Below are 21,759 nucleotides of genomic sequence, written 5' to 3'. Positions count from 1 at the left end.
CCCTGGGATAGAATTCCCAGAGCAGCTGGGGCTGTCCCTGGATCCCTGGCAGTGCCCAAGGCCAGGCTGGATGGGTTTGGAGCAGCCTGGGACAGTGGCAGCTGTCCCTGCCATGGCTGGGCTGGGATGAGATGGGATTTTAGGTCTCTTCCAAATGACTCCATAATAATCCAGCCTTTGACTGGCAGCAGTGGTGTTCAAACAATGAAAACATTGTTTTCAATGAAACCAGTATCAACTGACTCTGCTGGAGCTCCTGCTGTCCATTCAGTGATTCCTGATGGAATTGCAGCCTGGATTCCTGTGCTGAACTGCCCATCCAAGTCACCATTAACATCCCAGAGGTGGGGTTAAATTCAATAGGTATTAAAAGCTAAATTTTTTTTGCTTTAAGAGACCAAATTCTCTCTTGAGGATCCTGAAACATTCTTTTGGTGGCCTTGGCTTTGTGTTTTGTAACATTTACAGTGCTCAAGATTATCTTACACTTCCCTGTCCTACCAACAACTTGTCTCATAGTAAAGCTAAAACACAGCAGTTGTGGCAGGATTTAATCCTGGAGGGTTTTTCTTTCCTTTGGCAAGTCTTTCTGCCCAATGGAATAGTTTTGTACTTGTCCTGGAATCTCCTAAGCAAGTCTTGTGACTCCCATTTGAACAAGCAGCTTTTCGGGGCAGCCACACTTGGCTTTGGTGCCCCTCCTGCAGCTCTGACTTCCACGGCTGGTGTGGAAACTTTCACTCTAAAAGTGAGTCTGGTTTGGTTCCAGACCATCAAAACTTCTGAATTTAGAGAAGAATGAATGGTTAATTATAATTGATTAAGGCTAGGAGTAAGAAATGATTCACAGCAGCAGGGGAGAAAGGAGAGGAAGGAAATGGAGGCCCAAAAATGATCCCAGGACCCAGAGGTGCCTCAGCAGTGCCAGTAGAGGGATGGGCACTGCCCTGGGCCTGCTGGGCACATCCTCCTTGATGAGGAATGTTGGGAATTCTTGGGAAAAGCCAAATTCCCAACACTTTGTACAGGGTAAGGTGCCAGTTGTGTCAGCACCAGAAGTGACACTGGTTTGAATCCATCAGTGGAAAGGTTTGGCTCATGTTCAGGTGTATTTACAGCTTCTCATCCCTTCCTGAGGCCTTGCATGGGAAACAGGTAAAATGTCCAAAACCACTCTGATTCCAGGTCTTTTCATTTTCATGGAATCAGTGGTAAGCTTTCCTGGGAGGAGAACCCTTCCAAAAGAGGCTGAATCCCGGCTCCCTGTTGGGTAAATCAGGGAATTGCTGGGAAGGCAGCTCTGGAGGCACAGCAGGCGTGGAGTGGAGCTGGAATTTTCTGTGGGATCTGGGATTTTGTTGTCATTGGTGCCCGTGTGTGCTGCAGTTCCAGAAGGAATATCCCCAGATCTACGGGAGCAGGTTCCCAGCAACGGAGGCGGAAGCTCTGCTCCTGGAGAACAAACCCACCATCAAACAGCCCTTGCTGAGCCTCAGGAAAGCCAAATTTCGCAGCCTCAGGTACTGATCTCACCACTCCTGAGCAGTTTCTCCCTGCTGGAAGTCTGAGAGGGAATCACCAAAGGAATTGCAGGTGGAGCTTGGTGGTGGCTGTGCTGCAGAAGGAGGAAATGTTTACATGGACACTGTGCTGGAAGGTGCCAAAATACCTTTTTTTATTGTGCAGATACTTTGGAATAATTTCTAAAAGAAAAAAAAAAATATTTATCTGTTTACAAATTATTACAATATATTGGAGTAGGAAAATGTGAAAATACACATAAAGCTGTTGTTAACCAAAAATTTATATATGGTTTTTTATGGGAAACTAATGACCTGCCTCCTGTTTTAATCTTTAAATGTCTGGTTGGGAATTTGTGCCATTATTGTAGCTCTTATGTGTGTGTGTGTGTGTGTTGTGACTAAGTGCCTTTTCTATTCTCAAAATGTTTGTCATTAAACAAAGGAGCTTCTATGAGTTCAGGACTGGAGAGCCAGTTCACCATAAATAAATGATTATCTCACTCCATAAATACTTCTGTTCATATCATCTGTAAAACCCTCATCAGCTTTTTGATATTTATTTATATTAAAAGACTTGAAGCGTATTTCTGATGTTTTCATGGTAAATTCATTTTGGATCTGTTGGTGTGATTCTCAGAATAGGAGTGATGGATGATCCATGAAGTGAGAACAGAATACACTAATTTTCCCTATTTTTTTCCAGAGTTATTAATTATGATAAGACAAAGGTTCCCCCCACAGGAGTTTAAATCTACAGGAATATTTTTGGGAAAGTATAATTAATAATAATTAATCCACTGCATGGCTCTGAGATCCCAAACTGGTTTGGGCTGGGAGGAACCTTAAATCCCATTTTTCTCCTTGTTTTTAAAGAGGTTTTGTAAATGAGAAACCCAAATTAGCCTCATTTTAGCCAATATTAATGATGCCTTAATGTCCTGTATGTAACTTTGTGCTTTCAGGGCAGGGGGCAGCTGTAACCAACCTCCTCCAGCACTCAGCACCTGCCTGAACTCACTCCCAGTGCTTCCCACCCCATTCCACGTTGCATAAATGGTTTGTTTATGTAGTGTTCCAGTTAAGTAACTTATTAGGTGAGAAGCTCACATTTCCCAGGATTTGGCTTTCAAAGGCCTGCCCTCATTATTCCCAGTTCTTGATCCAGGTTATTTAATGTTCCCTTCTAAGGTTTTGACAGAACTTAACCAAAAATGGGAATAAATAGAGAAATTATAATGATGGTTCTTCAACAGAAAGGGTTAATGGGAGGCCTCAAGCAAGAGCTCAGTGCAGTTTCCTGGTTTTTCTGTGAGGAACCTTCAATGAACCCTTGTCCAAGTGCAAACACTGCCTTGAAAGAGGGAGCAAGCAAACAAAAGCAGGGAAAGAAGCCAACCCTCACGTGCTGGCTGTGGCAGCAAATGGATCAGGGGGTGTTCAATGTCTCTTTTTGTCCCTTCAGCCCAGTTTGGATCCCTGTTTGGAGCTGTTTCCATCCGTGTGGGAGCAGCACCTGGATGGATGTGGTGGCAAAACACCTTCAGCCTCTGCCTGTGAGGGGACAGCAGGAAACTCAGATCTTGTTAAGCTTTGAAATTACTTTTCCAGCACTCTTGGTTTCATAAGTGTTGACTCTTACCAGGGGTGGTTCCTAATGCTGGGTCTGGATGAGACCGAGGGGACACCTCAAGGGGCTGCAGCTCCTCCTGAGGGACCTCCTCTGCTCCCTGTGACTGGGACAGCACCCAGGGAACGGCTGGAGCTGGGCCAGGGAGGTTTGGGTTGGATTTTGGGAAAGGTTCTTCCCCCAGAGGGTGCTGGCACTGCCCAGATCCCCTGGGAACGGCCCCGAGGCTCCAGAGCGGCTCCAGGAACGTTTGGACAGCGCTGCCAGGGATGCCCAGGGTGGGAATGTTGGGTGCCTGTGCAGGGCAGGAGTTGGATCCATGATCCCTGTGGGTCCTTCCAACTCAGGAGATTCCTCAATGTTGGCCACTGGCATTTTCTTCCCTCTTGGCATCTCCAGTGTCACATCAGTCCTGGGTGAGGCTCTGGAGGAGCCAGCACGGGCCCTGCAGAGCCGAGTGCTGCTGCCAGCCCCCGGCACGGCTCCAGTGCGCTCCCCTTCACTCCTCCCTGGGTTTTTTTCCTTTGTAATCACTTCTGCTTGGGAAGAATTTAGGTCTCAGAAAAACAGTGAAAGCCCCTTTTTGTGTGAACAGCAGGACAAAAGCTCCCAAAGCCCGGGGAGGATTTTGGTGCTGAAAGCCGGCTCTGTTCCCGGGGTGCTCTCATTGGTGGGGGCTGTTTTGGGACGGGGCTGCCCTGGGCAGGGCTCAGCACCCCATAAATACCCAGCACAGCCCTGGCTCCGTGCTTGGCTCTGGAGGCTCAGGGAGGATGTACAGCCAGTGAGTATTCCTGAGCTCCCCTCTGTGGGAGCACATCCCAGATGGAGCATGGCTGGGGGGCAGCAGGGTTTGGACAGGAGGAGAAGCGGGGAGGTCTCTGTGTGTTCGTGCTGGCACATCCCATGCCAAGGTGCGGTTCTGGTCTGGGGGAACAGGATCACCTCCAGCTTCCAGAGGATTGACCAGAACTTGGAGTGGAATCCTGGAATGATTTGGGCTGGAAGGACCTTAGAGCCCATCCAGTGCCACCGCCTTCCATGGGCAGGGACACCTTCCACTGTCCCAGGCTGCTCCAAGCCCTGTCCAACCTGGCCTTGGACACTCCAGGAATCCAGGGGCAGCCACAGCTGCTTTGGGCCGAGTTCACCAGCCTGTGCCTGGTGTGTCTTCATGGGCTTTGCAGCAGATAAAATTGGAACACAACAAATAATTTTTTTCTTTAAAAAAAAGAAAAGTAAAATAAAAAAGTCTTTTCCAAGAGCTGGCAGGTACAAGCTGGATTTTACTTTCTGATGATTTGGGTATCCTGGGTTTGTTGGGCTGCAGTATGGGCTGTCCCTCGGTGTCCCTGTCCCTCCTGGTGCTCAGGACAGTTCTCAGTAGCTGTTTGGAGCCTCAGAGCCTTTTCCCTTGGAAAGGTGCTTCTCCTTCCTCCCTCAAGTTCTTTGCAAGTCATGGATGGTTCCGTCCAGAGAGATCCATCCCTCCCTGGGAGGGGGCTCTGGGCTCACCCAGCTGTGCCCCTTCCAGGGTGGAGCACCCCGCTGGAGGCTACAAGAAGCTCTTTGAGACAGTGGAGGAGTTGTCCTCTCCAGTGACTGCCCATGTCACAGGTTGGTCTGGGGCCTCACCTCCTCCTGCTCTCCTTTGCTCCCGCAGCTCAGGGGCCTCCAGGGCTCAGAGGCTTTCAAGACTCGATGTGACAGCTTACAGAGCTGCTGATTTGGGGTAGAGAAAGGCCAGATTGGGTGGGGAACTCTTTAGACATCTCAATACCGAATGTCTTGGTGTGGAGATGAAGAAATCAGAGCTGAAAGAGCTCATGTGTGTTTAAACACTTAAGTTTAATTAGAAAATGAGTCAAAGTTTTGATTTTCTCGCTGCCACAATAAAAATTCCTTGGTCTGATTTCCGTGTCCATCCCTGCTCTGCCTCTCCCACAGGCAGGATCCCCACCTGGCTGCGAGGGAGCCTCCTGAGATGTGGTCCTGGCTTGTTCGAGGTGGGCTCCGAGCCCTTCTACCACCTCTTCGATGGCCAGGCTCTGCTCCACAAGTTTGACTTCAAGGAGGGGCACGTCACCTACCACCGAAGGTACGTGCCAGTTTTCCAAGAGAAAGGAATAAATAAGGAAGCATCTGCTTGTCTGAAATGCCAGGAAGGGGCTGTGCCTGTGGGAAACACCGGTTGTTGTGAGTCCATGTGGTCACTGGAAGAGCTCTAGCAGCGATATCACTAAACCCAGCTCCAGGTGCAATGTGAGGTTGTGGAGAGCTCCCAGAGCTGTCAGGAGGTTCACCAAAGGAATATTTGTATTTATTGTACAGCCTGTAACAGACTGTCTCCTCCTGGCCCTCCCAGGTTTGTCCGGACCGACGCCTACGTGCGAGCCATGACGGAGAAGAGGATCGTGATAACGGAGTTTGGCACCTACGCCTACCCAGACCCCTGCAAGAACATCTTCTCCAGGTACCTCGGGCTGGTGCAGACATTGCTGGGATGTCCCATGGAGTTTCAGCTTCCCAGGAGCCCCTGACTGCCTGTTGGTTTTCTCTGCTCAGGTTTTTCTCCTACTTCAAAGGTGTGGAGGTGACGGATAACGCCCTGGTGAATGTTTACCCTGTGGGTGAGGATTACTATGCCTGCACTGAGACCAATTTCATCACCAGGATTAACCCAGACACCCTGGAGACCATCAAGCAGGTGGGTCTTTGTCCTGGGCCAGCAGAGGTGTGGAGGAGTAAAACTAAAACACAAATCATGGAGACACAGAATGGGTTGGGATGGCAGGGATCTTAAAAGCCACCTCTGTCATAGCAGGGACACCTTCCACTGTCCCAGGCTGCTCCAGCCTGGCCTTGGGCACTACCAGGGATCCAGGGGCAGCCACAGCTGCTCTGGGAATTCTATCCCAGGGCCTCACACCTCTCACAGATATTCTTCCCAATATTCCATCTAACTGCCTTCCTGTCCCTCCATCCCTTGTCCCCAGTCCCTCCCCAGCTCTCCTGGAGCCCCTCTGGGCACTGTCCCTTCTCCAGGCTGAACACCCCCAGCTCTCCCATGGCACAGGAGCTCCAGCCCCTGGAGCATTGTCAGGTTTGGGTTGGGGTTTGCAAATCAGAGCTCAACTGGAGACTTTAAGAAGAACTTGTTGCATTGACTCACAGCAGCTTGCAGAGCCTCCCACCCCTGTCAGGGAAGCTCCTGACTCTGTCCCTGCTGCTCTCCAGGTGGATCTCTGTAAATATGTGTCGGTCAATGGGGCAACGGCTCATCCCCACATCGAGAACGACGGCACCGTTTACAACATCGGGAATTGCTTTGGGAAAAACTTTGCCCTGGCCTACAACATCATTCGGATTCCTCCTCTGCAGGCAGGTCAGTCAATCCCACCTCTCTTTCCTCTTCAGCCAGCTAGGAAACTTTCCCCTTATGATTCATTTCTTTATCCTTTAAATAAACTTCTCATCGAGTTAGACTTTTTTTCAAGCTCCTTTAGTTTTGTTTTTTTTTTAGTGGTACCTAAACCACTTCCAGGTGGGTTCTAAATGATGGATTCTGTGTTAAAGGCAGAAATTTGCTGGGTAGATGCTGTAAGTACAGACCAAGTGTGGGTGAGACCTCCATAACCTCTCACCTGTCCCATTCCAGACAAGGAAGACCCCATGAACAAGTCAGAGGTGGTGGTGCAGTTCCCCTGCAGTGACAGGTTTAAGCCCTCCTATGTCCACAGGTAACATTCCATGGGGTCAGCTGGAACCAGGGACTGGTTCCCACAAGTAATCAGCAATGAAAATCAGGTGATTAACCAAAATCAGGGTCATTCTGAGTGATGATTCACGTGTTTAAGATGAGCAGCCCCATGTTTGTTGCCCAAACTGACCCCAGTGAGCCTGATGTGCTCCCCTGCATTTCCCAACAGCTTTGGGCTGACCCCAAACTACATCGTGTTTGTGGAGACACCAGTGAAAATCAACCTCCTCAAGTTCCTCTCCTCCTGGAGCCTTTGGGGAGCCAACTACATGGACTGCTTCGAGTCCAACGAGACCATGGGGGTAAGCATGGGGCCATCCCAAACTGGGCTGGACTGGGCAGCCAGACCTGGGCTGGGAGGGCCATTGGCTTTACCTTCATTTCCCTGAGCCTGAGCCTAGCTGCTGTGTGGTTTCCAGGTGTGGCTTCACGTGGCAGAGAAGAAGAAAGGCAGGCTCCTCAACCTCAAGTACCGCACCTCGGCCTTCAACCTCTTCCACCACATCAACACCTACGAGGACAACGGGTTCCTGATCGTGGACCTGTGCACCTGGAAGGGGTGAGGCCGAGGCTCCCTGGGCATCACAACTTCCCCTTGCACCACACAGGCCACTCCCTGCCCTGGCACATCCCTGCTGGGGCCTCTGGCACCTCCACCATCCCATTTAACATTTAACACGTGGTGACAAGTAGACTATACAGCACTGAGCTCTCCAGAGGTGCAGGGAGCCTGCTTGACACTCATTTTCCACGAAAAAAATATTTTTATCTTTTATTTACTTTTATCTTTAAGAAATGTTAGTGACTGCTGAAGGGTTGATGCTGTTCTGGCTCCTGGGGCTGCAATGAGCAGGGTGTGCATGAGGCTTAAACACTGCTCTTCATGTAAACACAGAAATGTGGCACTGAAATGATGAAGCTCAACCCTGTGTTGGCTGCACAGCCAGGACACCCTGAGCTGAGCTGATCCTGGCATAGAACCATAGAATTCCAGACTGCTTTGGGTTGGAAGGGACCATAAAACACTTTCCACTATCCCAGGCTGCTCCAAGCCCCTTCCCTTGCTGTTGAACACCAGCAGTTGCTGGGTTTTCCTGATGGGCTGTGGTGCACACACAGCTCAGCTCTGCTGGGGAGCTGGACTGGAGCTTCTGTCACTTCCACCCCTGGAGGTGTCCATGGCCAGGTTGGACAGAGCTTTGGAGCAGCCTGGGACAGTGGAAGATGTCAGGAGCTGGAATGAGATAAACATTAAAGCCCCTCCCAACCCAAACCATTCGAAACTTCTATGAATTTTAGGCAAAAAACACCTCCACTTCCCCCACACTTGCAAAGCCCAGCTGTTTTTCTCTCTGTGGTGCTGTTTGGTGCAGGTTTGAGTTTGTTTACAACTACCTGTACCTGGCCAACCTCCGGGCCAACTGGGACGAGGTGAAGCGGCAGGCGGAGAAGGCACCGCAGCCCGAGGCCCGCAGATACGTCCTGCCCCTGAGCATCGACAAGGTACTGGAGTCTGCTCCTCTCCCTGCCTGGCCTCCTGCCCCCTGTGCTTCAAATTCAACCTTTTCATTAAGAGGGCAAACCTGAAGTTTGGGTCTTCAGAGAAACTTTGTACTTTATTTAGCTGATCAATGTTTTTCTAGTTTATTTGTATGGTTTGCCAAGAGAGGTTGTGTGGCTGCCCCATCCCTGCAAGTGTCCAAGGTTGGGTTGGATGGAGCTCGGAGCAGCTGGTCTAGTGGAAGGTGTCCCTGCCCATGCTGAGGAAAATGAGATGAGCTCTAAGGTCCCTTCCAACCCAAACTCTTTGATGAGTCCAGATGTTACCGTTCATGCAGTTAATGCTGGATCTGCTCATAGCACGGAGGGAGCAGCCACAGCCCAAGCATGTGTGGTTAAATCCTCCAGCCCTCCATGTGAGGTCCCTGGAGCTGCCAGCCTGGCACAGACAGAGCTCTCTGGCTTCCTTCCCATGACCCTGCTCGTGGTGGCTGGCGGGTGGGCCGAGGGCTGCGGGGGATGCCGGTCAGCCGAGCCCCTCACGGAGCTCACTGGGCTGTGGATCAAGTGAGAAGTGCAAGCCCACGTGGCAGTGCTTACTGAAACCTCTGAATGCCTTCAGGAGGGAGGGAAGTTGTGTTTAGGCTGAGGAACAGGACAGTTCTTGCAGCACTGCCAAACACACGGCATCGGTTGCCTCCTCTGCCGCGCATCTCTGCCCTCCCTGTCCAGTGCTGTTTGCTACAGTTCTGTGCGAATAAACTAAACCTTTTCTCCAGTCTCTTGGGTATTTATTTCTCTTTGTCACAGGCTGACACAGGGAAGAACCTGGTGACCCTGCCCTACACGACAGCCACAGCGACGCTGCGCAGTGACGAGACCATCTGGCTGGAGCCAGAGGTGATTTTCTCGGGGCCACGTCACGGTACAACGACACCCCAGCTGCCCCAGGCCACAGCAGCCAAGTCTGCCTGCACACCGTGTCCCACAGACCCTCAGCATTCATTTATTCCTGTTTCCTTGTAGCCTTTGAATTCCCCCAGATCAACTACAGGAAGTACGGTGGGAAGCCCTACACGTACACCTATGGGCTGGGGCTGAACCACTTTGTCCCAGACAGGGTAAGTACCAGCCAGCAGGGGATGGCTTCCATCTGGGGACACCAAGGATTATTCCTGAGCTCTGTGGTTTTGTGTTGTCCCCACCTTTAGCTCTGCAAGCTGAACGTTAAAACCAAGGAGACCTGGGTGTGGCAGGAGCCGGATGCGTACCCGTCGGAGCCGATCTTCGTCTCCCACCCGGATGCGCTGGAGGAAGATGATGGTAATGCTGGGGGAGCTGGTGGCATTGGGATTGGGAAGGGCTGTGCCAGGCTGGCTGCAGGGCTGTGCCACAGCTGGACAGGGCAGAGCGGAGGAGATGGGACAGGTGCTCACACTGGTGAGAAATTTCTGAGGAAACACGGGAAAACTGAAACTCGAATAATGAAATTTTGGGGTTGGGAAGAACCTTAAAACTCATCCCATCCATCCATCCAAGGCATGGATACCTCCCACTGTCCCAGGTTGCTCCAAGCCTTGAACCTGGCCGTGGACACTTCCAGGGCTGGGGCAGCCACAGCTCCCCTGGGCAGCCTGTGCCGTGTCCCTGCCCGTGTCCCTCAGCATCGGTGACACTCCCGGGTTTCTGGTGTCCCGAGTGCCAGGGCTGCTCTCACCTTGCCCAGCCGGGGTCAGACACAGCCCACACCCACCCGGGCCACACCCACGGTGTTCTCACCTTGCAGGGGTGGTGCTGAGCATCGTGATCAGCCCGGGGGCAGGGCCCAAGCCCGCCTTCCTCCTCATCCTCAACGCCAAAGACATGAGCGAGGTGGCCAGGGCCGAGGTGGAGGTGAACATTCCCGTGACATTCCACGGGCTCTTCAAGAGGGCGTGAGCACAGACAGCAACACCCGGGCTTCCTCCAGCTCCCAAAAGGTGCAGCCTCCGTTTACAGGTGACCCAAACTCCCTCCACAGCCCTTTGCCTTTGTGGGGCTGCTTAACTCAGATCAAGCAGTTCAGTCTTGTCAATGATTCTTCAAAATGGTTAATCAGGTATTTTTTAAACGCACCCTTTGGTATCATTTCCAGTTAAAACACAAGTTTGGGGCGTTGGAGAGGTTTTGTTTATGCGAAATTAAACTTTGTAGCTGCAGCAGAGTGAAAGAAGCTGAAAGAGCAGAGTAACCTCAACACCTTTACAAGTGGTAACATTGTGTACAACAGGCTGTGCTCTGTTACATGGTTGTGAATTTTGAGCCTATACTGAAGGATTTTGGATTTAAACACCATCCTGGTCATTGCTGTGGTCTCCTCAGAGCAATCCCAGTGCACAGCTGCTTTGGGAATCCCAAGAGGGTGGCAGGTAGAGTTTTGTTCTTCAGCCAGGCTGCAAACTGCACACCTTCCCTTGTGTGTTTGCTCTTTTCCCTTTCTTTTGTCCAAGTGCAGTTCCTTGATTTCTGGATTTCATGTTAAAACATGGACATGAAAAAAATCAAGCGATTTTGGGCTGACTTTGCTTCCTTAGAGTGCTACAGGTGTTCAGCTTAATCCTTCCTTCTCCCAAAATAAACTTGCAGCTGATGTTAAAAGAGGCTATTGTTGAAAATAAAAACTTTCTGCCAGCAGATTTAAAATCTGTGATTCTTGTCTTCAATTGTTGAACATTTTTATTAATGGTATCGAAGAATTAGGAAATCTTTATACTCAGAGTTCTGGTAGAGGGTTCTGGTTTGAGGGGGCTGAAGTTACATTCTGATGATGGGATGGGGATGGGGAGACACAGCCTGGAACTTCTTCTGTTCCATGATCTCCAAGCACTGGGCAATCACCTAATTAAAAAAAAATTATAAACAATGAAAACAAAATCAAACAAAAAAAACCAGTAAAACTCATTAGTTCTGCACTTATTTGTTTGTTCCTTCTTTTTGTGGAACACTGAACACGGTAAAATGAACAGCTCTCACTCATTTTCATGTGTAGCTCATAAAGTGGGAATTTCAGGGCTCTAGGACTAAAAAAACTTCTAAAAAAACTCTCTCATTATCAAAGTTCTCATAAACTCCATGAAAATATTTACCATCCACAGAGTTCCATAAATATGTACCATATTTAGAAGGGTTGTGTTGTGATTTAACCCCAGCTGAAACCAGGACAGATTGAGATCTTGGAGTAAACAAACTTCAGAAGTGCAGAGAAGATTTTTTTTTATTGCTAATAAACAGTCTAACAAGGAAAAATAAAAGAACAAAGGCAACAGCTTTCAGAATAAATCTAATGGAGGGAGGGAGGGAGGGATATCTGCCAATTTCAAATCAATAAAAAGACAGGGCAGCATCCCAAATGTACACAGCAAATTTAAAGCAGGAGGAGAAAATTACAAAAAGCAGCATCTCAGGATAAAAGAATGGAAACAAAAGGAATTCTGAGGAGCTTGAACTTCAAAGAGTGAAGATGGGGGTGATCATATGGAAAAAAGGGATTCAGATGAAGATTCAAATTATGGTAAAGTCAAAGGAGAGGCTCAGTGACGAAATGCTGTGGTCAGGTAACCAGAATTCAAGAGAAACATTTTTGATAAACTAATGGGGAAGAGACAGGATGAGAATTATAGAGAGAAATTACATGGAGTGAGAAGTGGGAGCCCCAGGACTGGAATCAGCACTTTGCCAGTCCTGAGTGAGCCAAGTTCACCTGTTGTGAGATTGGATAATAAAATGGCCTAAAAGGAAAACCCACCTTCCTGGAGTCCTGAGGTAGAATGATGCCGTCATCCCAGAGCCTGGAAGAGGAGTAAAAGGCACTGCTTTCTTCCTCCAGCCTGGAGAGGGCAGAGAATTGAACAGGCTTAAAAGCACAATAAAAACAGCAGAGCAGTGAGAAAAAAATTACAAATGAAACAGGCAAATCCATCAATCTGAAGAGAATGGGCAACACTGCTGTTAAAATTAATCAGAAACCAGCAAATAACAGAGCTGACCATTCTGCACTAATGGGAAAACCCTAACAGAAAGACATAGAACTACATGGAAATTTAAAATATTTTTTCAGTAGATCCATGTTTGTTTCATTAGTGGGGATGTGTTGCTGAACAAAAGTGGGTAATTTAACAATGAAATCTCTGTCAGGTTTACATTGAATGTCCTTACTTTGCCTTCAGCTGTTTTAGCTCCAGCTCCTCTCCTGCCCAGTCCCCAGCTGGTGGAACTGTGGGGAGATGTCGAGGATCCACAAGAGCAACTCTTGCATTGGGCCACAGGAACAGGAAGTTTGGACTGAATGATCTTCCACACTACAAATTAAAAACCAAAGAACAGGACAAACTCCCTGAGATGAATCATAAGGAGGTGTCTGTGGGATGAAACACCCAAGGCAATGCAGAATGGAACACAGGGGGATTTCTATGAGGACAGACACCCTGTGCTAGGAACCACCACCTCCCCACTGCCTTCAACATTTCTATTTTAATATTTCATTTTGAATTCCAAGCACTTCCACATTTGATTCTTCCAGCTTTACTTTCCAGCAATCACATGAGTTGTTGCATTTCTTACTTAAACATCAGCTCAGAGCTCCCCAGCTGTGTTTTAGAAATGCAGTGACACCTGAGCAGTGTGACACGTGTGTCCCCAAGCCCGGGGCTGCTGCCACCCGTACCATGACGTAGCTGTCGCTCCCGAAACAGCCTCCAATGACCATGGTTATTTTGGGAACAGCAGCACAGGCAACTGCTGCCATCATGGAGGCCTGGGCCTTCAGCCTGTTGGAATGAGCCTCTGCCTGCAATAAAAATAGATAGTTTAGATCCCTTAAGATTTTATTCTAGATTCTCTCCACTCCCAATAACCCCCTATTTCTAAATAATTTATTCATTTATTTATTTAATTCTGCAGAAACAGATCTGGGATCTGATGGAGGTTTAACTTTCCTTAGCCCAGGACAAATCCTACTGGGCTTTAATGCCTTCACTTTAAAAAGAGAAACAGCCAATTTTCAGGAGTGCAGAGTTAGCAGAGGAATCAACAAGTTGTATTTCAATATCAAAAGCACTGCAAATCCCAAACTTTCCAGCCTGCCTTGCTAACTGAACAGTATCATTTTACATTAGCACCCAGACCTGCCTAAATTCAAGTGAGAATGTTCTTAAATCCTTCCATTAGCAAAGTCATTACAAAGCTTTGTCAAGACTGGTTAAAAAAATAGTTTTTCTAACAGTTAATAATTCTGAAAATGTAACTTTAGGCACAACAGGAACTAAAAGTTGTTTGAAATACATTGAAGCAGACCTGCCATACCTGTGAGACGCTTGCAGGCCCTGCAGGCTGTGGAGCAGTGTTTTGGAGGAAGAGGATGGGAATTCCCCTCTGGCCACAGAGCTGGACAAAGTGGCTGCCCTTGAGAGCAGCATCGTGAACCAGCTCCCCATTGTTGGCCACTATCCCCACCAAGTGCCTACAGAACAAACATGGACAGTTGGACTCCATGATCTGAGAGGTTTTTTCCAAGCTCAACAATTCCATGATTCTCCCTTTTGAACCCTGGAAGTGTCTGGAGTGGTGTAGAACCTGCTGAGGACACAAAAGCTGTTGGGAAATGTTTGTCTATCCATTTGGATAGGGAATGTTTCCAGCCATACCCTTCCACATGGCCAAATCCTGTCACTAATGTTGTTCCATAAGCAGCCTTGAATTCCTGGAATCTGCTTCCGTCCACCAGCCGGCTCAGAATCTGCAAAGAAACGTACAGACTCTACTTTACTAGAGGAATTAAAGTGAAAATAGGAGAGTTCTGCTAAAAGAAATGCTCTGTTCAAACAGCAGCAGCCCTGAGTTATGCAAGGTGAGCACAGAGGGTCTTTGAGTGACTCGCTAAATGCTCAATATGCACAAACCATCCAATTTGTGTTTAGTTTAATTACCAACTGTATACTTTAAGACAAAGGCCAACTCCAAAATTATTTTGGATTTACAAAGCACAATTGTTCCTGTGCATAAAAAAGTAAAAAAGCAGAAACCAAACCTCAGCATGTGCAATATCAGATTCTGTGCATAAGAAATGCTTGGTTCATATGGCTCATGCTTTTTTCCAACACAGTCAAAAGCTGCCTTCAAAGCTTTCTCCAGTCAATTCCCTTAAGTGCAGGGATTTACCACTGGAAAAGATACTGGATTCACATCCATGGAGACAAAATCTCATGTAGAACACAATGAAAACAGCGTGGGCAGCTCTGCATGTCTCTGCTTAAGCTTTAGTGTCTGTCCCAACCTCAGACAAGTTTGGTTTGAGCTCTGCTGTTTTTCAGTGAGTAATTTCACCATTTCTTTTTCATCATCTTGAATGCATGGGGGGAAGAAACAAAAAGGCAGGGCAACACAGACATGAAAGGAGTGTATGTTCTCAAGGCAGCCAACTCAGTGCAAGACACAAAGAAAGCATCCCAGCAGTGCATGGGAACAGCTGGGCAGCACTGGCACAACCTGGCATTATTTCACCTCCAGCAGCATTTCAGGTTAAATATTTTCTATAATCCTAAAGAACTGTTGCCATCCTGCTCTGTTTAAGAGCTCAGGCTTGCTGGCAACAGATGAGGTACAAATTCAGGATAACACCTGGAGCCGTGGGATCGAGCAGAGTGAAGGATGCAGGAATGAAATCCCTCTTCCCTTACCAGTTTGACAGGAAGAGTGAAGCTGTAATCCAGTGGTGCCAGGCCCAGGAGCTCCTCAGGGCTGAACAAGGGGCTGTCAGGCTCCCTGTCCTCCTCTGGCACTGGGTCACAGTTTAAGGTGGAGACAACATTACGAATGCACTCATAGGCCTCCTCTTCTGAGGCTGCAAAATGGTCACTGCAGCCACTGACTCTAGGAGAGAGAGACACTCATGAGCCTTGAATTAATGAGCTCTGAATTCTGAGGGAAAATCCAAACTCTGTGAAAAAAGATGAGACTCCCCAAATGCCCTGTGGAAATACTGTGTGATTTGGTTCTGTATGAATGAGCTGAAAGCAGTTGCTCAGTGGAATTTCTGTGCAGCCCAATCCCAAATTAAATTCACAGAAAGGAGCTGTTCTTCCCCGTGACTTTTGTGTTTATCTGGATTAAAGAAAGACCTTGGAATTTATTTTTGTGATGCAGTTGTTGCAGTCAATATCGAAAAGGGAAAAGAAGAAAGCAAACTTCAGGAATTATTTCAAAATAAGTGGTTGCAGCCAAGATACAAAGACAGGAATGTATTCTATGTAGCACAATAGGGTTAAATATGTGTGTTCTGGAAAACACTTGGAAAGCAGGAGATAGCATCCCTCTTCTGTACCTGCTTGCTCCCTGTGAGGCTCAGAGAAAATGACTTGCCTGAAGTTGTTCAGGAAGTGTTTGGAACAACAGAGATCCAAATCCAAGCTGTTCAGTCCCTGCCTCACTCCATAAATAACTTAATTTTACTCCCATTTGGCTGATTTAACCCAAACCCCTGAACCCAAGAAGGCAAACCACAGGTTCCACTCTTAGCCCTGCTCTGAAATGCCAATGCCACAATCCTTTCAAGCTGAGCATGCTGATTTCCCTATTTTTGGGAATACTCCACATACTGTGAGTGAAGCCTGGCTCCTCCAAGGTCCTCAGGAGAGACATCTTCTCCCGTGGCAGCTTTCACCAGGGGTGGCCCAGCAAGGAAGAGTGTCCCAATTTTATCAATGATCACGGATTCCTCGGCCATGGTGGGCACGTAGGCACCTCCAGCCACACAGGAGCCACACACCACAGCCACCTGTGGGGACACAAACACAGCAGCGCTGGAGAGGGGATGGGAAAGGCAAAGCCAAGCCCAAAGTGGTTTCAGAAATGCAGAAAGTGCTAAATCACAGCTTGGGGAACAAAGCAGAGACAGAACAAAATTGATTACACATTTACAGCTTCCCTGCACTCCCCGTGCCGCTGTACCTGAGGGATTCCCATGGCAGACATGATTGCCTCGTTGTAGAAAATCCTGCCGCCGTGCAGCTTGTCAGGAAACAGCTCTGACTGAGGGACAGGGCAAAGAAAAAGGGATTTTTAATGTTAACTACAAAAGTTGATGCTTCCTCTTCACTCCATTCATTCCCAAACACACCAAAACTGACACTGGGATGGTCCCCATTAATATCACTGCTGGACCTTTCATATACAGCATTTATTATGGTATTTCTTCCTTTACACATTGTCAAATCAAAAAAATAAAAATACCCATTTGCTTTGAAAGCACAGGTTAAGTTTTGTGGTTTTTTTCAGAAATCAATATATTCTACACAAACTGACTGTAATGTGGAGAAGGGAAGGGTGCTAGTTCTACTTCATCTGTCAAATGCCTTCAACAGTTTCCTTTTTTACTTGGTTTTGGATACAATTCCAGGTAAAAACTCTTCCTGTGTGTGAAGAGAGAACAACTGCAGTCTCTATGAGAGGATGATCTCTGCATTTTGCAAAAGAACCTGTTCAAATTCTTATTTTGCAGTCAGAATTGCAAGAGCTCCACTTTTAAAGGCCACAGAGCCTAGTGCATCACTGGCACAAACAGGACAGTAAAATCCAGAGACACTGGAGTGAAAACAGGCTCTTCCCACTATGCACTCATTTATTAGACACAAAAGCACTCACTGGAGTTTCTAACCTCTGATTAGGTGGGAGGTGCAAGATTAGCCCAAGTGATGAAACAAACATTGATAATAATAAATAAAATTAAAAAAAAAATAAAATACTGATATTTTGTGCTCTTCAAGGTGCCAGCAGTACCTGCAGGGGGAGGAAGGCTCCCCCACTGTCCACGAGGTGCACAGACAGCAGTCTGTTCTCCATGGCAATTTCCTGGGCTCTTAATTGTTTTTTCACTCCAATTGGGTAAATTGTTCCTCCTTTCACAGTGGCATCACTTGCAATGAAGACACACCAGACCCCACAGATCCTGCCAATTCCTGCAAGCAGAACCAAAGGTATTTATCAGGACTCTCTAAAGCAACAGGCAAAGCAAGAGGGGAAAACTTTTTCAGGTGTTTTTTTCAGTAATGCTACATCAAGAAGCTCCAAATTAACTTGAAAATACCACACAGGGAAGAAATCTAGACTCTTCTCTGGAATCATAGTATTTTATAATTAATCTAAATTACAGAAGAACCTCAAATAAATTTACTTACTTCTGGTGACAGTATAACAGAAAAAAAATACACTGTGACGCCTAACCCTTGAGATGAAGAGGAAGGCAATTAAAGATTACCCTTATAAAACTGAAAAATATGACAATCTGTGATGAATAAAAGGGGTTTCATACTGTTCTTCTAGTTACTTCTTGAACTGGAACCACTCTTCAGAACACAATTTCACTGATATTGAATGAAATTGAATTTGATTGAATTTCAATGCAATTTCATTTTGAAGAGCTGTTCCAGTTTAAAGAGACAATGTTTGCATAGAAAATGTAAGTGTCTGTGATTTGAAAAACACATCAAAATGTATGTCACAGCTCCTGCTTCTCACAGTAACTGTGTCCCCTCTCCTTTAAGAGGCTGATTTGACACATCACCCTACATTTTTTGAGACAAAAATTAGTAAGTGCTAAGCAGAATTACTGAATCTAGAAGAAATTAAAAACAATTTTTTCAAAGATTTCTCCCAGATTTCCCATTATAGTGACACACCAGTGACTGAACTCTTTCCTTTTGGGAATAAGAACCGGATAAAACCTGCATTCACTTTTCCTAGGAAAGCGCTTCAGATATTGAAATATCCCATAAAGTTCATTCCATGAGTCCCTTTTCCTGCCGTTTCCCTTTCCCAGTGCCCCCAACATCCCATTACCCGTGAGGCAGGCGGCAGCAGGGACATCCCCGTAGGGCATGTCCAGCCCTGCCAGCGGGGACAGCTCCAGGAACTCCTCATGGTCCAGGAGCAGCCTCAGGCGCTCCCGCACGAACAGCTTCTTGTTGCGCTGCGTGTGCCGCAGGATGGCCTTTTCTCCTCCTCCTTTCTTCACCCTCTCCAGCAATTCCGAGTACCTGATGGGAAAAAAACCCCAAAGTTTCGGTCCATGGGAACAAAGCCATGAGTGAGGTCACGCTGGAGGGGAGGGGTGGATTCCAGAGGGACACGGACAGGAGGAGAGGTGGGGCTGGAGGAAGCTCAGGAGTTCAACACGGCCAAGTGCAGGGCCTGGCCCTGGGCCGGGAAAATCTGTGGGAGTAGGGATGGAGAGGAGCCCTGGGAGGATTTGGATGAGAAGCTCATCCTGCCATGTCCAGAGGAACGCCTGGAGCTGCTCCAGGGCTGGAGCCCCTCTGGAGCCAGGCTGGGAGAGCTGGGGGTGCTCACCTGGAGAGGAGAAGCTCCAGGGAGAGCTCAGAGCCCCTTGCAGGGCCTGAAGGGGCTCCAGGAGAGCTGGAGAGGGACTGGGGACAAGGGCTGCAGGGACAGGACACAGGGAATGGCTGCCAGTGCCAGAGGGCAGGGCTGGATGGGATCTTGGGATTGCAGGAATTGTTCCCTGGCAGGGTGGGCAGGCCCTGGGATAGAATTCCCAGAGCAGCTGGGGCTGTCCCTGGATCCCTGGCAGTGCCCAAGGCCAGGCTGGATGGGTTTGGAGCAGCCTGGGACAGTGGCAGCTGTCCCTGCCATGGCTGGGCTGGGATGAGATGGGATTTAAGGACCATCTCCACCCAAACCATTTTCCTTACAAGTTACCTTTTTAGCAGATTGAGCTTAAATATATTGCACAGTTTTTACACAAATGGCATGAGAAAATGAAGATAAATTCACATTTCCAATTATTGTTTTTGCAAGGTGTAATAAAAAGCAAAGGTATATTATTTAAAGCAAACATTTCACTTTTGTTATCCAAAAGCTGTTTAATAAAGCCAATAATATAATCTATAATAATGAAGCTATCATAATGTGCCTGTCCTAATTCAGCATGAACCTCCATGTTCCATCTACTCTTGGGAATAATCCAGCCAAGAGCTTCCTCTGTCAGCTCCTGCAGCAACTTTATCTGACAAAAATCATTAACTGGGAAGTGGAACAAATTACTAAATTGGGAAGATATACTAAAAGCAGGGTACACTGCAGTGTCACAAGGAGGAAATGATTACCCAATGTTATTGTCAGGGCAGCACAATGTATAAGTAAAAATCTGAATAAACTGTAAACAAATGTGGTATCTCAACTTTGGTCTTAAATAAACCAAATTATTCCTTTACTTCAAACACATTTTCCCCCCAGAAGCATCGCCTTTAGCTGTAAGTGTTGTTTGACAAAAAGACTTGCACAGCACTTTGTGTGTGACTCTGCGACCTGACTCCCTGCACGCCATGGAGGCTGGAAAAACTTAGGAAGAAAAGGATTTTAATCATATCCTCAATGCCACCACAGGAGGGCAGAGTGTGTTTTCCAAAGCTTTGCTTCCAGCTCCTGGATCACTCCCCTGAACAAAGGCCTTTGCCATTTTGCCATCTGATCTTTCAAGACAAGCACAAAAAACACATTTTGTTGTTTTATCCATAAATCATGATGGATTGATTGCAGCACCCATCCCCTACTCGGTCAGGAGTGGGTGAGTCACCATTTACGTCTTTGCATTCAAAATGCAACACAAAACAAACGTTACGAAGGTCTGTAAAAAGTATTTCTTGGCAATATATGCAAAACAACACATGGAACTGTTTTGAATAGTTTGCACCTCGATTTGGGTATTTCAGTCACCATTTCACGGACTGGTTTGTGCTGGAAGGGACTTCAAAGCTCATCCCTGCCACAGGCAGGGACACCAGGTTACTCCAAGCCCCATCCAACCTGGCCTTGGACACTTCCAGGGATTGAGCAGCTACACTGTTCCACGGGACAAATATGTTAAAAGTGCCTAAAGTACCAACAAGTGACTCTCACACCACCTTACAGACGGCAACGCTTTAAAAACCCCCCACAAAACCCATTTATTACCTTTGAATCACAGCCTCGCTGTTCCTTAAATTCTCTTCAAACACGTGTCGGTACACAGCGGGGACACGTCCGTCTAGAACCGGGAATGTTTTGGGATTCCGCCTGGATTTGGGGTTATTACTTACAAAGCATCGGGGAGACAGGTGCTGTGTCCTTCCCCAGCCCTGCCCCGGCAGTGCCCGATATTCCCTCTGGAGCAGACGGGTCAGAGATTTCTGCCGATATTCCCTCTGGAGCAGGTGGATCGGAATTTTCTGCCGATATTCCTTCTGGAGCAGGTGGATCGCGGGTCGTTCCCGATATTCCCTCTGGAATTTCTCCCGATATTCCCTCTGGAGCAGGCGGGTTAGGGGCTGCAGCGGCGCGGAGGGGTCGGGGCGCCGCCGGCCCAGGGCGCACAGCGGGGCCGGGCTCCACATCGCCCCGAGAGCTGAGGGACAACGAGTGACAGGAATTACAGAGAGGATTCCTTCGGCTGAGCGGCAGCGCGGCCCCTTCGCCTGGGGTGCGGGTCATGAGGGGACACCCTGACTCCATTCTGCCGTGAGGGGACACCCCTGTTCCCGCCCGGGTCATGAGGGGACACCCTGACTCCATTCTGCCGTGAGGGGACACCCCTATTCCCGCCCGGGACATGAGGGGACACCCGGACTCCATTCTGCCATGAGGGGACACCCCTGTTCCCGCCCGGGACATGAGGGGACACCCTGACTCCATTCTGCCGTGAGGGGACACCCCTGTTCCCGCCCGGGACATGAGGGGACACCCTGACTCCAGTCCTGCATCGGGGGTGGTGAGGGGACAATCCCGACTCCCGTCCTCCCGCAGGGGTCGTGAGGGGACACCACTGGTTCCCGCTTTGATACGGGGGTCGTGAGGAGCCACTTTGACTCCAGTGGTTGTGAGGGGACAGCCCTGTACCCCCAGAGGTCATGAAGGGACAGCCCTGTTCCCGCGGGGGCCATGAGGGGACAGCCCTGTTCCCGCGGGGGCCATGAGGGGACATCCCTGTTCCAAGGGGGACATGAGGGGACAGCCCTGTTCCCGCGGAGGTGATCAGGGGACAGCCCCGGTCCCTGCCGTGCCACGGCGGCCGTGAGGGGACAGCCCTGGCCCGGGCGGGCCCAGCCGGGCCTGCAGAGCGCGGCGGGGCCGGGAGCGGGGCCGCCCGGGGCGGGAAGGGAGCGCGGGGCCGCGGCCTCTCCGCCGGAGCTCCCTGGCCCCCGCTGGCCCCACTCGCCGCCCGACCCGGCCCGGCCGGACCCTGCCGCCACCGCCCCTTCCTTACCCCGTCCGGTCCGCGCCCGCCTCTCGGGGCGGCTCCGCAGGGCGGCCCGCCCCCGGTG

The 21,759-nt window shown here is 48.7% G+C and overlaps 4 protein-coding genes across 34 annotated transcripts in view; 3 read left to right on the top strand and 1 right to left on the bottom strand.

The window, feature by feature from the left end:
* Positions 1-3,133, top strand: part of DEPDC1 (DEP domain containing 1) — a 10,993-nt gene extending 7,860 nt beyond the window's left edge. For 2 of the 8 annotated variants that reach the window (XM_086841450.1, XM_086841452.1), the window contains exon 12: positions 233-402. In XM_086841450.1, coding sequence (XP_086697576.1) covers positions 233-274 — 42 coding nt within the window. In that variant the 3' untranslated portion in view covers positions 275-402. Of the gene's footprint in view, positions 1-188; positions 403-1,386; positions 1,803-2,985 lie in introns of those variants that run through there. The other 6 variants (XM_086841448.1, XM_086841449.1, XM_086841451.1 and 3 more) reach the window with 5 other exon arrangements.
* RPE65 (retinoid isomerohydrolase RPE65) lies at positions 1,515-11,092 on the top strand. 3 transcript variants are annotated; one of them, XM_086841453.1, is made up of 15 exons: positions 1,515-1,657; positions 2,986-3,105; positions 4,685-4,767; positions 5,098-5,248; positions 5,516-5,623; positions 5,716-5,857; positions 6,388-6,535; positions 6,809-6,890; positions 7,080-7,212; positions 7,330-7,469; positions 8,284-8,413; positions 9,221-9,335; positions 9,437-9,531; positions 9,622-9,733; positions 10,197-11,092. In XM_086841453.1, exons 2-15 carry the CDS (start codon positions 3,041-3,043, stop codon positions 10,346-10,348), a joined length of 1,656 nt encoding a protein of 551 aa, XP_086697579.1. In that variant the 5' UTR covers positions 1,515-1,657; positions 2,986-3,040; the 3' UTR covers positions 10,349-11,092. The 3 variants fall into 3 exon arrangements, with proteins under 3 accessions (XP_086697579.1, XP_023788019.2, XP_023788020.1); XM_023932251.2 differs by lacking the exon at positions 1,515-1,657 and having other exon boundaries at positions 2,642-3,105; XM_023932252.2 differs by lacking the exons at positions 1,515-1,657; positions 2,986-3,105 and adding an exon at positions 3,797-3,934.
* Positions 11,086-21,759, bottom strand: LOC111932945 (uncharacterized). The gene is made up of 13 exons (XM_023932248.2): positions 21,702-21,759; positions 20,414-20,843; positions 18,281-18,477; positions 17,222-17,400; positions 16,394-16,474; positions 16,042-16,220; positions 15,124-15,316; positions 14,092-14,183; positions 13,751-13,907; positions 13,113-13,235; positions 12,605-12,747; positions 12,195-12,276; positions 11,086-11,287 (listed from the first exon to the last, which is right to left on the bottom strand). Exons 2-13 carry the CDS (start codon positions 20,830-20,832, stop codon positions 11,204-11,206), a joined length of 1,929 nt encoding a protein of 642 aa, XP_023788016.2. The 5' UTR covers positions 20,833-20,843; positions 21,702-21,759; the 3' UTR covers positions 11,086-11,203.
* Positions 20,771-21,759, top strand: part of WLS (Wnt ligand secretion mediator) — a 45,757-nt gene continuing 44,768 nt past the window's right edge. For 5 of the 22 annotated variants that reach the window (XM_086841474.1, XM_086841473.1, XM_086841469.1 and 2 more), the window contains exon 1: positions 20,799-20,918. The gene's annotated coding sequence lies outside the window, so the exon portion shown is untranslated. Of the gene's footprint in view, positions 21,017-21,051; positions 21,207-21,759 lie in introns of those variants that run through there. The other 17 variants (XM_086841462.1, XM_086841454.1, XM_086841457.1 and 14 more) reach the window with 12 other exon arrangements.

This window comes from Cyanistes caeruleus, chromosome 9 (genome assembly GCF_971803275.1).
Source record: "Cyanistes caeruleus chromosome 9, bCyaCae1.hap1.1, whole genome shotgun sequence".
NCBI classification, from domain to species: Eukaryota; Metazoa; Chordata; class Aves; order Passeriformes; family Paridae; genus Cyanistes; species Cyanistes caeruleus.
The sequence above is the reverse complement of the archived record's forward strand: the minus strand, read 5'-3'. Positions and strand labels throughout refer to the sequence as shown.